The 15,008-nt window shown below is 44.4% G+C and overlaps 1 protein-coding gene across 1 annotated transcript in view; it reads right to left on the reverse strand.

Annotated features, from left to right (window-relative positions):
* Window positions 1–14,224, reverse strand: part of LOC124798948 (paired box pox-neuro protein-like) — a 49,077-nt gene extending 34,853 nt beyond the window's left edge. Inside the window, exon 1 of the mRNA XM_047262482.1 lies at window positions 13,981–14,224. Within this exon, the coding sequence (XP_047118438.1) occupies window positions 13,981–14,224 (244 nt within the window). The remainder of the gene's footprint in view (window positions 1–13,980) is intronic.
* Window positions 14,225–15,008: the final 784 nt, after the last annotated feature.

Below are 15,008 nucleotides of genomic sequence, written 5' to 3' on the forward strand. Positions count from 1 at the left end.
TTGGGTGCATAGATCCTGTGAAATCAGTACCCAGAACAACCACCTCTGGTCGTAATAACGGCCTTGATACGCCTGGGCATTGAGTCACACATAGCTTGGATGGCGTGTACAGGTAGAGCTTCAACACGATACCACAGTTCATCAAGAGTAGTGACTGGCGTATTGTGACGAGCCAGTTGCTCGGCCACCATTGACCAGACGTTTTCAATTGGTGATAGATCTGGAGAATGTGCTGTTGCTCCCTTGGCGATGGACTGTTGCTATCGCAATCAGTAAGCGTGAAAGGAAGCTACCGTACAAACAGAGGGATCTATATTTATACTTGGCGGAACTAATTACACACTGACGTAATCGTCGGGATTGCTTTCGTTTCCCAAAAGTTATAAATATTTCGACTTCGGTAAAGAAGCTCTGTATTTCGCCAAGATGACGAAGAAGAAGGTCCCTTACGTACTGGTTGTATCGAGTAAGATGTGGAGACGGCGGTTTGAAAGCGGACAGAAGAAGTACGAGGAAGGGTGTCCCTTACCTGAGGGATCGCTACTCAAGCTACACTACTGGCCATTAAAATTGCTACACCAAGAAGAAATGCAGATGATAAACGGGTATTCATTGGACAAATATATTATACTAGAACTGACATTTTCACGCAATTTGGGTGCAAAGATCCTGAGAAATCAGTACGCAGAACAACCACCTCTGGCCTTAGTAACGGCCTTGATACGCCAGGGCATTGAGTCAAACAGAGCTTGGATGATGTGTACAGGTACAGCTGCCCATGCAGCTTCAACATGATACCACAGTTCATCAAGAGTAGTGACTGGCGTATTGTGACGAGCCAGTTGCTCGTCCACCATTGACCAGACGTTTTCAATTGGTGATAGATCTGGAGAATGTGCTGGCCAGCGCAGCAGTCGAACATTTTCTGTATCCAGAAAGGCCCGTACAGGTCCTTCAACATGCAGGGATCGAATGAAGGGTAGAGCCGCGGGTCGTAGCACATCTGAAAAGTAACGTCCACTGTTCAAAGTGCCGTCAATGCGAACAAGAGGTGACCGAGACGTGTAACCAATGGCACCCCATACCATCACGCCGGGTGATACGCCAGTATGGCGATGACGAATACACGCTTCCAATGTGCGTTCACCGCGACGGCGCCACACATGGATGCGACCATCATGATACTGTAAACAGAAGCTGGGTTCATCCGAAAAAATGACGTTTTGCCACTCGTGCACCCAGGTTCGACGTTGAGTACACCATCGCAGGCGCTCCTATCTGTGATGCAGCGTCAAGGGTAACCGCAGCCATGGTCTCCGAGCTGATGGTCCATGCTGCTTCAAACGTTGTCGAACTGTTCGTGCAGATGGTTGTTGTCTTGGAAACGTCCCCATCTGTTGACTCAGGGATCGAGACGTGGCTGCACGATCCGTTACAGCCATGCGGATAAAATGCCTGTCATCTCGACTGCTAGTGATAAGAGGCCGTTGAGATCCAGCACGCCGTTCGATATTACCCTCCTGAACCCACTGCCGGCCGGTGTGGCCGAGCGGTTCTAGGCGCTACAGTCTGGACCCGCGCGACCGCTGCGGTCGCAGGTTCGAGTCCTGCCTCGGGCATGGATGTGTGTGATGTCCTTAGGTTAGTTAGGTTTAAGTAGTTCTACGTTCTACGGGACTGATGACCTTAGAAGTTAAGTCCCATAGTGCTTAGAGCCATTTTTGAACCCACTGATTCCATATTCTGCTAACAGTCATTGGATTTCGACCAACGAGAGCAGCAATGTCGCGATACGATAAACCGCAATCGCGATAGGCTAAAATCCGACTTTTATAAAAGTCCGAAACGTGATGGTACGCATTTCTCCTCCTTACACGAGGCTTCACAACACCGTTTCACCAGCATCGCCGGTCAACTGCTGTTCGTGTATGAGAAATCGGTTAGAAACTTTCCTCATGTCAGCACGTTGTAGGTGTCGTCACCGGCGCTAATCATTTGCATATCACAACATCTTCTTCCTGTCGGTTAAATTTCGCGTCTGCAGCACGTCATCTTCGTGGTGTAGCAATTTTAATGAGCAGTAGTGTAAATTCAGAGGTGTGTTCCTGGATCAACTCTCTAGTAATTCTGGACGTATGTGGTGTCGCATTGTCCTGCTGGAATTGCCCAAGTGCACAATGGACATCAATGGATGTAGGTGATCAGACAGGATGCTTACATACGTGTCAACTGTCAGAGTCGTATCTAGACGTATGAGGGGGCCCGTACCAATTGCAGACGCCCCACACAGTTACAGAGCTTCCACCACCTTGAACAGTCCGCTGCTGACATGCAGCGTCCGTGAATTCATGAGGTTGTCTCCATACCCGTACACGTCCATTTGAAACCAGACTCGTCAGACCAGGCAACATGTTTCCAGTTACCGACAGTCCAATGTCGGTGTTGACGGGCCCAGGCGTGGCGTAAAGCTTTGTGTGGTGCAGTCATCAAGGGTACACGAAAGGGCCTTCGCCTCCGAAAGACCATACCAATGATGTTTCGTTGAATGGTTCGCGCGCCGACACTTGCTGATGGCTGTAATGGGACACTCTCCTCTAACATTACCATTTTCGTTTATAGAAATATCTGATACCATTTATACTATCGATTCTTGTATAGGTGAACATTATCTCAGCTGTTTAACTAAATGAATTTCATATGATTCTGTATTCGATGCAATATATTTCGGGATAAAATGTGTAACAAGAAATTAATGTGTTACAATCGATATGTACTGACAGTGATAATTACTCTTCTTTTAGAAATATTTGAAATTACGAAATATCTAGCATACTTAAAATTCGTGTTATTAATTGCACAATTATTTCTGGATTCATTTATAAAATAATGTTATATCTTGGTGAAGCTTCTTCTTTTGTCAAGAAATTTTGTAAACTCTTTTGGTTTGTGAATTTGGAATATTGTGAGTATCGCAAAAAAGCACATAGTAGTGGGCATGCTCTCAGATGAGAAGGGACGTATTTTTGTGATTAACATTAACTATATAGTTTGTGGTGTTACAGAAATGGAAGTTGTAAAGTCGGTATGATACTGAAAAATGTGACAAAAAATAAAATTCAAACCAGGCACATCTTCAAACATTATTCAGGTCAACAGGAACCTAGAAAATCAAAATTTCAGCCTCAAGAATGTGCCCCTAGACGCGAGAACTGCAGCCAACAACAAGAGAAAATGAAGATAAGTAAAAAGTTTTCCTTTTGTATATCTTACGCCTCTCGATGCTTATGAAACTAATGAAGACATTAAGAAAAATTTAATAGTGAAGTGTTGGAGGGTAAGATTACGTGGCCCAGCATTGAAATCTGGAGCAGTCAGCGGAAGGGTTGCACTTCTGTCACGTTGAACGATTCTCTTCAGTCGTCGTTGGTCCGATTCTTGCAGGAAGTTTTTTCGGCCGCATTCCGGACTCCTGATATTCATAGTACACTCGTGAAATGGTCGTACGGGAAAATCCCCACTTCTTCGCTACCTCGGAGGCGCTGTGTTCCATCGCTCGTGCGCCGACAGTATCACCATGTTAAAAAGGCATTTAAATCTTGATAATCTGCGATTGTAGCAGCAGTAACCGATCTAACAACTACGCCAGATACTTGTCGTCTTATATAGGCGTTGCCGATTGCAGCGCCGTATTCTGGCCGTTTACATATTTCTGTATTTGAATACACTTGCCTATACGAGTTTCTTTGGCGCTTCAGTATATTGTCTAGCAAAAAAAGACCTCCCGTAACTGGAGAGGTCGCTGCGTGTATTGTGTGTGTGGGGGGGGGGGGGGGGGTTGGGGGGGAGGAGAGGAAGGAGATATTGACGTGAAGGGGCTATCGATCGATAGTGGTATACCTGTTATTTCATCAGGCGCAATGGCTGGGCTAGGTGAGCATCGTGGTTTTTTTGTGGAGGAGTGTATTCGTAATAGTAGTTCTACGATTAATACTCCGGGAACATTTCGTATTGGTTTCGAACTTGGTCAATATGAAGATAGAAAAACTACTCGAGCTTGCGTATACGACTTTAGAGCATCAGGTTCTGCAGTGAAAAGAAAATTCACTGCCCCACGTTGGACTGTAACAACTCGAGAAAATGTGGTGCATTTGACAGCGCCTGTTTAGTAGTCTCCAAAGCTTTCAAAACTTACACGCGCATTTGCCCCAGGACTGTCTGACAGGAGTGCAAGAAGAATTCTGCACGGAGATCTTCTCATGCACCCATACTAATTGCTGACTACTCAAGAGTTAAGCGAGAGACATTCTGAAACTCGCAGACCTGTGTGTGGGGATGTTCTTTAGAACATTCCCCGTGCCGCTGTTCGAACTCTTCAGATGAGGCCCACTTAGACTTGTCAGGTACTGTAGATAAACGACTGTCCAGCAGAAAACCCTCAGCAACTTCACCAGCGACCACTTTTCAACAATTGTGCTACAATTGCATGCGCCTTACTGAATTTTGTCTTGGAATCCGTATTTTTTCGAAGAAGGTGGTGCAACGATAAAGGTTAATTCAAGTCACTACTGTCACTTCATACAGACCTTCTTCCTTCGATCCAAGTTAAACCGGTTTGTTGGGGACCATAAAGGAGAAGTCTGGTTCTAACAAGACGGAGCTACAGCTCACACTGATCGGCGTTTTATAGAAATTTTGAGAGTTGCTTCTAGACGTTTCTCTTTTCGCTAGGACTTTTTTGCCCCTCCTAGGAGTCGTCAGGAGCATTTTGTCTGATGTTTCCGGAGATATTTGCAATTTCGCCTTTGCGATGTGTAGCTGGAGTCATCCCAAACAAATACTCCTCATTGGGACTGTTGATATTTTTTAAAAATATCGGGAAATAGATATATCAATATTCCAAAAGATGTGTCATACCGGCTCCCTATATATTGCAAAAGATTATCGATATATCGACGGAAAAGATATCGACGCACCGGCCTACAAAGATATCGGCTGCACATTGTAGATAAGGTGCCGGTTTTAAAGATGTATATTTAATTACATATTTACTATTAGATATTCTGTACATCAACAAACTAGCAGCCTCGCTGTTCCCCTATGGCGAGAATTGAAAGGGAAGCGACACACAGTGACGCTAGGCGATATCAAGTTTGGTATCTTTGGTAACTGCATGTAAGTGGCACAATAAAAGGTGTCCGATGGGTCCATCTTTCGGTTTCGTCACATACCGGATTCTTCCAGAACACTTCATGTCGATTTCCCCCCCCCCTTTTTTTTTTCTTCATGTTTGCCACCGCCAGCGACCTAGCAGCTGTAGTGTCAAAATTGCGTGGTGAAGCTAAACGTTGCAGTTTCTGTTGGTAGCGCCGATCGCCTATTACGTCAGCATTTCCCCTCACAAGTCTCCGTCCACTGCAAGACCAATCTTCTCATTTAGATTTTTGTTCATTATTTTCAGCAACTGCTTTTGAAGAATGCCGATGTGAAGGAATGGCACACTAGTTGCTTAAAAACTGGTTTTTAACGCAGTTGGTGTGCTACATCAAAAGTTACGTTATTCCATTCACACCACCATTCTTTTGTGCCACCTATACTTGCTTCACATAGTTAGACAGAAAGACTGGAAGTGACGAAAACTCAAAAAGTAGTAAGACTCCTTCACACAGTGAAGGTACAATTGTGTTCTATTACAATTTCGAAAGGAAAACTTCAAATACTTAGCGAAAATTGTGAAAAAATATAATATATAATAAAAATATTGGCACTCGATATTGACATTTCGATGTCGATATACAGTGTAGAAAATATCGATATCTTATCAACAGACCTGAACCTCATCAGGTGTTTCATGTGAAGCCCTGTGTCGACTGCAAGCGTCCTCTTGTTTCCCGTTAAGAGCAAACCGATTTTTAAAGCGGAATTTTACCCGTCCAATCGATAGTGCGGTCCCACATTAGTCTAGTGCGATATTCTTTTTATCGATATGCATTAACAGGGACAATTAAAGGCGACAGCACCGCCCTGGCATGCGCTAACTGCTACCGCCACACAGCAGCAGCGCTGCTCAACTACTGCTGGAGTACTGGTTATTCTTCGCCTTTAGCTGTCCCTGTTGACGCATATCGATAAAAATAATATCGCACTAGACTAATTTGGGACCGCTCTATTGAACTGGCACATAAAATTCCGCTTTGAAAATCAGCTTGCTCCTACTGGGAAACAAACGGACGCTTTCGGTCGGCACTAGGTGTCGCATGAAAGACTTGATGAGCAGCATTCGTTTGAGCTCACTCCTGCTGGATATTGCAAGAAAGAAACTGCAAGTGTCTGCCGAAACACCAGAGAACATGCGTCTAACTCTTTGAAGAGAGATCCTGTATATCCCACAAGACTCGAGAAGGAACAATAACAATGGACAAGGAAAAAGTGCTCGGATTAAAAAGGGCGTAAGACTGAGAAGATGCAATAACGGAAGCAAAAAAATGGTTTGGAGTAGGATTAAAATTCAGGGTCAAAGGAACCAGTGATAATTTTAGCTGTTGACATTGCTATCCTAAGTGAAAGTGAGGAAGAATTACAGGACCTGTGTAATGGAATGAACGATCAAATGAAAGCACGTTATAAATTGAGAGTAAAGAGAAGAAAGACAAAAATAATGAGAATTAACAGAAAAGAGATCAGCAATCAACGTAACATCAAAACTGGAGACCGCGAAGAAGACGAAGGAATGCTGCTATCTTGGAAGCAAAATAACCCACGACGCATGAGGTAAGGAAGACATAAATAGCAGCAGACTTGCTCAGGAAAAAAGGTCATTCCTGGTCAGGAAAAGTCTAATGGGCAAGAAATTTCTGAGAATGTACGTCTGGAACGCAGTGTTGTATCGTAGTGTATTACGGGCTATGGGAACACTGGGAAAGAAGAGAATCTAATCGTTTCAGATGTGGTGCTATAGAAGGATGTTGAATATTAGATAGACCGACAAGAAATGAGATTTTTTACATGACCGGTGAGGAGAGAAAAATATGGAAAACATGGACATGCTCTGACATGTGTAAAGACATCAAGGAATAACTTCCATGGTGTACTTTGGGAGATGCAGAAGATAAAAACAGTAGGGAAATACAGAGATTAGAATATATCGAACAAATAAGTGACGACTTTGGATGCAAGTGTTTACTGTGAGTTGAAGTACTTGATACAGGGGTGGAATTCCTGCAGGGTCGTATCAAACCAGTCAAAGCACCTTGGAAACGTTAAGGCACCAGAGTGGTGGTCCTCATATTGCACTTGATTATAGAAGCAAGACAATTTTTCTTAAGGCATCTCCAGTGGACTACGAGTTACGCAACATAAAATGGTGCAAGATGTTTGAAGATGTTTGAAGTTCTCAGAAAAATAGATATAACTTGTATGGAAAGTCTAGTAGGAACAAGAACCAGAAAGAGTGCTCAGAAAAAAAAAATTGATGAAAGACTGGGACGCAGTCTCTCTCTTCTACTGTTAAACCCGTATATCGGAAAACGATGGAAATAGAAGAAAGCTTCAGGTATGGGATTAAAATCAGATGAGATGCGTCCTGCATTGATACTGTATCTTTGGAAACACTGAATCTTTCTCCGTATCCCTCTCCTTTACAGCCATACGACTGTGGGGCCAATTACTCCCTAACCTGCGTTTTGTCCAAAACCACTACTTCTAGAGGAGATTATAATTTTATCTGTTATCATTGGCTTAGCTTTCCTCTCAGCACATCCCAGCTGTTTGTGCTCTGGCCAACAGTGAAACAGTATCTGTGCTGCTTCGTAAAGGAGTCATGCTTTTCTCGTTCCTTTATTGTCTGCAGCATTCCATCTCGTCTATTTATCTTATACCATTATTTTTCGCCCTATCACAGACTAGTTAACTTTTTTCCCACATTGGTTCCTTCTATACTGCTGCCATACATTCGACAAGAAACTAATGATAAATTTTCTCAATATAATGGTAATAAAGCTGACATTTCCTATCATCATTATACACTGAAGCAGCAAAGAAACTGGTATAGGCATGCGTATTCAAATGCAGAGACATATAAACTGGCAGAATACGGTGCTGCGGTCGGCAATTCCTGTATGTTTGGCGCAATTGTTAGATCGGGTACTGCTGCTACAATGGTAAGTTATCAAGATTTAAGTGATTCTGAACGTGGCGTTATAGTCAGCGCGGGAGCGATTGGACTCAGCATCTCCGAGGTAGCGGCGAAGTTGGGAATTTCCCGCACGGCCATTTCACAAGTGTACCGTGAAAACAAGGAATCCGGTTAAACGTCAAATCTCCGACATTGCTGCCGCCGCAAAAACATCGTGCAAGAACGGGATCAACAACGACTGAAGAGAATCGTTCAACGTGACAAAAACGCAACCCTTCCGCAAATTGCTGCAGATTTCAATGCTGGGCCATCAACAAGTGTCAGCGTGTGAACCATTCAAAAACATCGTCAGTATGGGCTTTCGGAGCCGAAGGGCCTCTCGCGTACCCTTGATGACTGCACGACACAAAGCTTTAAGCCTCGCCTGGGTCCGTCAACACCAACATTGGAATGTTGATGACTGGAAACATGATGCCTAGTCGAACGAGTCTCGTTTCAAATTGTATCCAGCGAAAGGACGTGTACGGGTATGGATACAACCTCATGAGTCCATGGACCCTGCATGTCAGCAGGGGACTGTTAAAGCTGGTGGAGGCTCTGTAATGGTGTGGGGTGTGTGCATTTCGAGTGATATGGGACCCCTGATACGTCTAGATACGACTCTAACATGTGACATGTACGTAAACATCCTGTCTGATCACTTGCATCCGTTCATGTCCTCTGTACATTCCGACGAAATTGGGAAATTAGAGCAGCACAGTGCGACACTTCGCACGTCCAGAATTGCTACAGAGTGGCTCCAGGAACACTTTTCTGCGTTTAAACACTTCCGCTGGTTACCAAACTCCCAAGACATGGACATTATTGGGCATATCTGGGATGCTTGCATCGTGCTGTTTAGAAGAGATTTCCACTCCTTTGTACTTACTCTAACGGATTCATGGAGTCAGTTCCCTCCAGCACTACTTCAGACATTAGTCGAGTCCCTGTCTCACTCCTTTCTCAACCACTGCTATCTTTTCATACCCACCGACTCTTACAACTGGCATCTGGGTTCTGTACAAATTGTAAATAGCCTTTCGCTTCCTGTATTTTTACCCCTGCCACCTTTAGAATTTGAAAGAGGATATTGTCAAAAGCTTTCACTGAGTCTACAAATTCTATAAGCGTAGGTTTGCCTTTCCTTAACCTATCTTCTGTGCCTCACGTGTTTTTATATTTCTCCGGAATCCAAATTGATCTTCCCTGAGGTTGGCTTCTACCAGTGTAAAGGATTGGTGTTAGCATTTTGCAGCCGTGACTTATTAAACTGATAGTTCTGAATTTTTCACGCCTGTCTGCACCTACATTCTTTGGAATTGGGATTATTAAATTCTTCTTGAAGTCTGAGGGTATTTCTCCTGTCTCATACTTCCTGCTCACCAGATGGAAGAGTTTTGTCATGGCTTGCCCTCTCAAGGATATCGGTAGCTCTAGCTGAGAGTTGTCTACTCCCTGGGCTTGTTTCGACTTGGCTTTCAATGCTTTCTCAAATTTTTCACGCAATATCATATCTCCTGATGTTCCTCTACGTCATTTTCCATTTCCATAAATTGCCCTCAAGTACGTCTCCCTTGTATATACCTTCTATATACTTCTTCCACCTTTCTGCTTCCCCTTCTTTGCTTGGAACTGGTTTTCCGTCTGACCTGTTGATCTTCATACAGGTGGTTCTCTTTTCTCCGAAGGTCTCTTTAATTTTCCTGTAGGCAGTATCTATCTCAGCCCTAGTGATATACGCTTCTACATTCTTACATTTGTCATGTAGCCATCCCTGCTTAGCCATTTTGTACTTCACGTCGATCTCATTTGTTACACGTTTCTATTCCTTTATAAAATTTTATAATACAATATTAATTTTTTAATTACCACAAAATATACAAAATATTTTAATTTAGCAATAACTACGAGGTGCGTCAATAAAGTAATGAGACTGATTTTCTTTGCAAGGTGTGGCGACACTGCACGCTTGCGTAGGCACAATACCTTTGACCTTGGTCTATAAGCTGCTTCTAGTCCAAGCGGTACATAAAAAAAAAAAAAATTGTTCAAATGGCTCTGAGCACTATGGGACTCAACTTCTGAGGACATTAGTCCCCTAGAACTTAGAACTAGTTAAACCTAACTAACCTAAGGACAGCACAAACATCCATGCCCGAGGCAGGATTCGAACCTGCGACCGTAGCAGTCTTGCGGTTCCAGACTGCAGCGCCTTTAACCGCACGGCCACTTCGGCCGGCAAGCGGTACATCGATGCAACTGCTCAGTCGTGAGTTGTGCTGTAATAAGTTAACACGTGTTTGTGTCATTCGTAACGGAAGTGGAACCGCATAACATTGCGCAACGTTATGCCATTTCTTTTTGCCTTAAATTAGGTGAAAACGCGACGACAACTTACGGTAAGCTTCAGAAGGCTTTTGGAGAGGACGTTATGTCAAGAGCTCAAGTTTTTCGTTGCCATAAAATGTTTAGTGAAGGCAGAATGAATGCTGAAGATGAAGACCACAGTGGACGGCCATCAACCTCACGGACGGACATCAACTTGGCCGAGGTGCGTGAACTCGTACGATCTGATCGAAGATTAACCGTGAAAATGATCGCAGAAAAACTGAACATCAATCGAGAAACGGTTCGTCTAATAATAACTGAAGATCTTGGTACGAGAAAGATTTGTGCAACAATGGTCTCAAAAACGCTCACATCACAACAGCGAGAAACACGGAAAAATGTGGCAGCCGATCTGTTAGAGTAAACGGAAATCAATCCAGAATTTTTGAGACGTGTTATCACCGGTGATGAAAGTTGGTTTCTTCAGTACGATCGAGAGACAAAACAACAAAGTTCGCAATGGTACTCAAAGGGATCACCCAGACCAAAAAAAAAGTGAAATGCATGCTTGGGCGCTTCTTTGATTCCAAGGGAATTGTTCATAAAGAGTGGGTCTCTTCTGGACAAACAGTTAACCAATACATTACGTCATGCTTACAGACTGCACTCAGAGTGGCTGAGCCTTGGTTGGAGAAATGGCGTGTTAGAGTAAACGCCGACAAGTGCGAAGCCGTTCTGTTCACTAGAAGACCGAAGCAACTGCGCAAACACCTATACTGCAGACCAATAACTCTACATGCACGCCCAATACGTTTCCGTGAGAAAGTCAAATGCCTCGGTGTCTGGCTGGACCGGAAATTACTCTGGGGGGGGGGGGGGGGGGAGACCACATACAACACATGACCAACCGAGCTAGCGCGAGGCTCAAACAGCTCTACCCTATGCTCAACAGATGTAGGACACTGAACAGAAGGGTGCCGAGGTCCATGTACATGACATTTATTCGACCCCTGATGACGTAGGCAGCTCCTGTCTGGGGATACACTGCGCCTACACTCCTGCGCCGTCTGCAGCTCATACAAAACAAGGTACTCAAAATCATAAGCAATGCTCCACGATACACACGCATCGTGGACCTTCACCGGGAATGCCGACTTGAGACTCTCACGGAGGTAATCCACAAACTCACCAGAAGACTAAACAGAAACTCCAGACATTCGCAAAACCCGCTTGTTCTGAATCTGGGGAACTAAGACCACAACCATAGATGGAAACATAAAAGACCAAAAGACATACTTGTAAGGACCTAACATCTATGGCCAAGCATACGCAAACACAACGGTACAGGTGAGCCCCTGTCAATCAGACGCCATTACTGGATATCCAGCTGGAACACACTGCCGAATAACTGGCACCACGCAGGGAAGCCGTACCGTACACTGCATGCAGACAAGCTCCACACACCCCCCACACAGTGAGATGATCTATGGCCGATCTCCCAATACTATATAACGACCTTGATTGTTCCAGGAATGTAGCGGCTGCAGCAACTGCAATACACCGCCATCGCTTGCCACGGTAATGATGCATGATACCCATACTAACAAATCCAACCTTGCATGAACTATCGCAGCTAGTAAGCCACTACTGCTCTTACTACCCATCCCACTGTCGCAGAGGTTTTTTTCCCGCGGCACGAGCCTTGGCACTTTTTTCCCTCTGCTCTTCAAATCGCTACCCTCACTCGCGTTTCGTCCACTATCGATCACCTGATGGACCGTGTTAATGCGTAGTCTTACCCAGACGTACGGACAACGTCACAGCCCAGCATCCTGCGATCCACCTATTAGATACCTAACATGTTGACGAAGGTGACAGTAGAACTTTTGGTCTGGTCACCACGTTGGCGCGGGCGTGGAGGGGCTTCATCTCTCTATAATCAATACTTCTACAAAGAAATTTTAGAAAGACTTCGTAAAAGAGTTCTTCGTGCCCGTGCCAGCATTGCTGATAATTGGATTCTGCATCACGATAATGCGCCATCCCATGCTGTTCTGTCATTACAGCAATTTTTAACCTCAAAACAAATTTCAGTTCTACCACAGCCACCTTATTCACCAGATATCGCTCCGTGCGACTTTTCTCTATTTCCAAGAGTCAAAACGGCTGTCAAGGGACACCATTTTCAAACAACACAAGATGTCCAAAAAGCTGTGACGAGGGTCTTGGAGGATATTACAGAAGATGAGTTCCAGAAATAATACCATCAAGCGCTGTAAAAAGTGTGTGCGGTCAGAAGGGAACTTCTTTGAAGGAGACAACACTAAACTTCTTAAGTAATAGAACCCAGCACGTTGAGCTCGATGGTGAGTGTTCATCGGAGGTGAGGGTATCATCTGGAGTGCCCCAGGGAAGTGTGATAGGTCCGCTGTTGTTTTCTATCTACATAAATGATCTTTTGGATAGGGCGGATAGCAATGTGCGGCTGTTTGCTGATGATACTGTGGTGTACGGGAAGGTGTCGTCGTTGAGTGACTGTAGGAGGACACAAGATGACTTGGACAGGATTTGTGATTGGTGTAAAGAATGGCAGCCAACTCTAAATACAGATAAATGTAAATTAATGCAGATGAATAGGAAAAAGAATCCCGTAATGTTTGAATACTCCATTAGTAGTGTAGTGCTTGACAGAGTCACGTCGATTAGATATTTGGGGGTAACATTGCAGAGCGATATGAAGTGGGACAAGCATGTAATGGCAGTTGTATGGAAGGCGGATAGTCGTCTCCGGTTCATTAGTAGAATTTTGGGAAGATGTGGTTCATCTGTATAGGAGACCGCTTATAAAACATTAATACGACCTATTCTTCAGTACTGCTCGAGCGTTTGGGATCCCTATCAGGTCGGATTGGGGGAGGACATAGAAGCAATTCAGAGGCGGGCTGCTACATTTGTTACTGGTAGGTTTGATCATCACGCGAGTGTTACGGAAATGCTTCAGGAACTCGGGTGGGAGTCTCTAGAGGAAAGGAGGCGTTCTTTTCGTGAATCGCTACTGAGGAAATTTAGAGAACCAGCATTTGAGGCTGCCTGCAGTACAGTTTTACTGCCGCCAACTTACATTTCGCGGAAGGACCACAAGGATAAGATAAGAGAGATTAGGGCTCGTGCAGAGGCATATAGGCAGTCATTTTTCCCTCGTTCTGTTTTGGAGTGGAACAGGGAGAGAAGATGCTAGTTGTGGTACGAGGTACCCTCCGCCACGCACCGTATGGTGGATTGCGGAGTAAACTTGACTAAAACGGTAAGCAACTTTTTTTTCACATCAGTCTCATTACTTTATTGTCGCACCTCGTGTTCGTTTACAACAGTGAATAGTAAACTGGTAAGACGACAGGGTCCGCTCGTCCAATTAATATGCATAAAATGAAATCGAACACTCTACAGCACGTCATTATAGAGAGACAAAGGGGGTGATTTACCTGCGTGGTGCGCGGGCTCTGCCCAGGCGCCGCTGTTGCGCAGGATGCGGTTGACAGAGCTGACGCTGGGGATGGCCTGCGGGTCGCAGACGCGCTGCGCCAGCAGCTGGTCGCGGATCTCCCACGCGAACATGCCCGGGTTCTCCTGCTTGAAGCGCAGGATCTTCTTCACCACCGTCGGGGTCGCCACCTGCTGTGGGCACAACAGTCTGCGCTGTACTACCACGCTCCTTGCCCCTCTCATACCGGGGGCACTTTCAAAAAGCCAAGTCATGCAATTAATTTTGTCATTCTGTTGCAGGCACGTGACACCAGCATCGTAACACATTGAAATTCCCGCGCTACAGCAATTCAGGACGCTGTCAGATGAGCCAAAACAAAACAGAGCAGCTCACTGAAAAAGTGGAAGTGGGCTGCATATTGTACGCGGAGATTCTTTTATCAGGATTGCAGACATATAAGTACAAAAAATTTAAAGAAATTATTACGGAACTTTGTGATTGCTGACAAGAATAATGTACCGAAGAATGGAAAAGAAAATTGGGGATGTATTAGACGGCTATCAGTTTAGCTTTAGGAAGAAGCAGACACGCTATCCTGACGTTGCGGTTGATAATGGAAGCAAGACTAAATAAAAATCAAGACACGTTCACAGAATTTGTCGATCTAGAAAAAGCGTTGAATAAAGTCAAATGGAGCAATATATTGGAAATTATGGGAAAAATAGATGTAATCTGTAGGGAAAGACGGATAATGAACAATATGCCAAGAGCCAAAGAGGAACACTAAGAGAGAAAGACCAAGAACGAAGTGCTCGGATTAATAGGGCCGTAAGGCAGGGATGTAGTCTCTCTCCTCTGCTATTCAATCCATACCTCAAAGAAGCATTGACGGAAACAAATGAAGGGTTCTAGAGTAGAATTAAGATTCAACGTGAAAGGATGTCAATGATACGATTCGCTGATGACCTTGCTATCCAGAGTGAAAGTCAAGAAGAATAGCATGATCTGCTGAACGGAATGAACAGT

Source organism: Schistocerca piceifrons, chromosome 5, assembly GCF_021461385.2.
Source record: "Schistocerca piceifrons isolate TAMUIC-IGC-003096 chromosome 5, iqSchPice1.1, whole genome shotgun sequence".
Classification (NCBI taxonomy): domain Eukaryota; kingdom Metazoa; phylum Arthropoda; class Insecta; order Orthoptera; family Acrididae; genus Schistocerca; species Schistocerca piceifrons.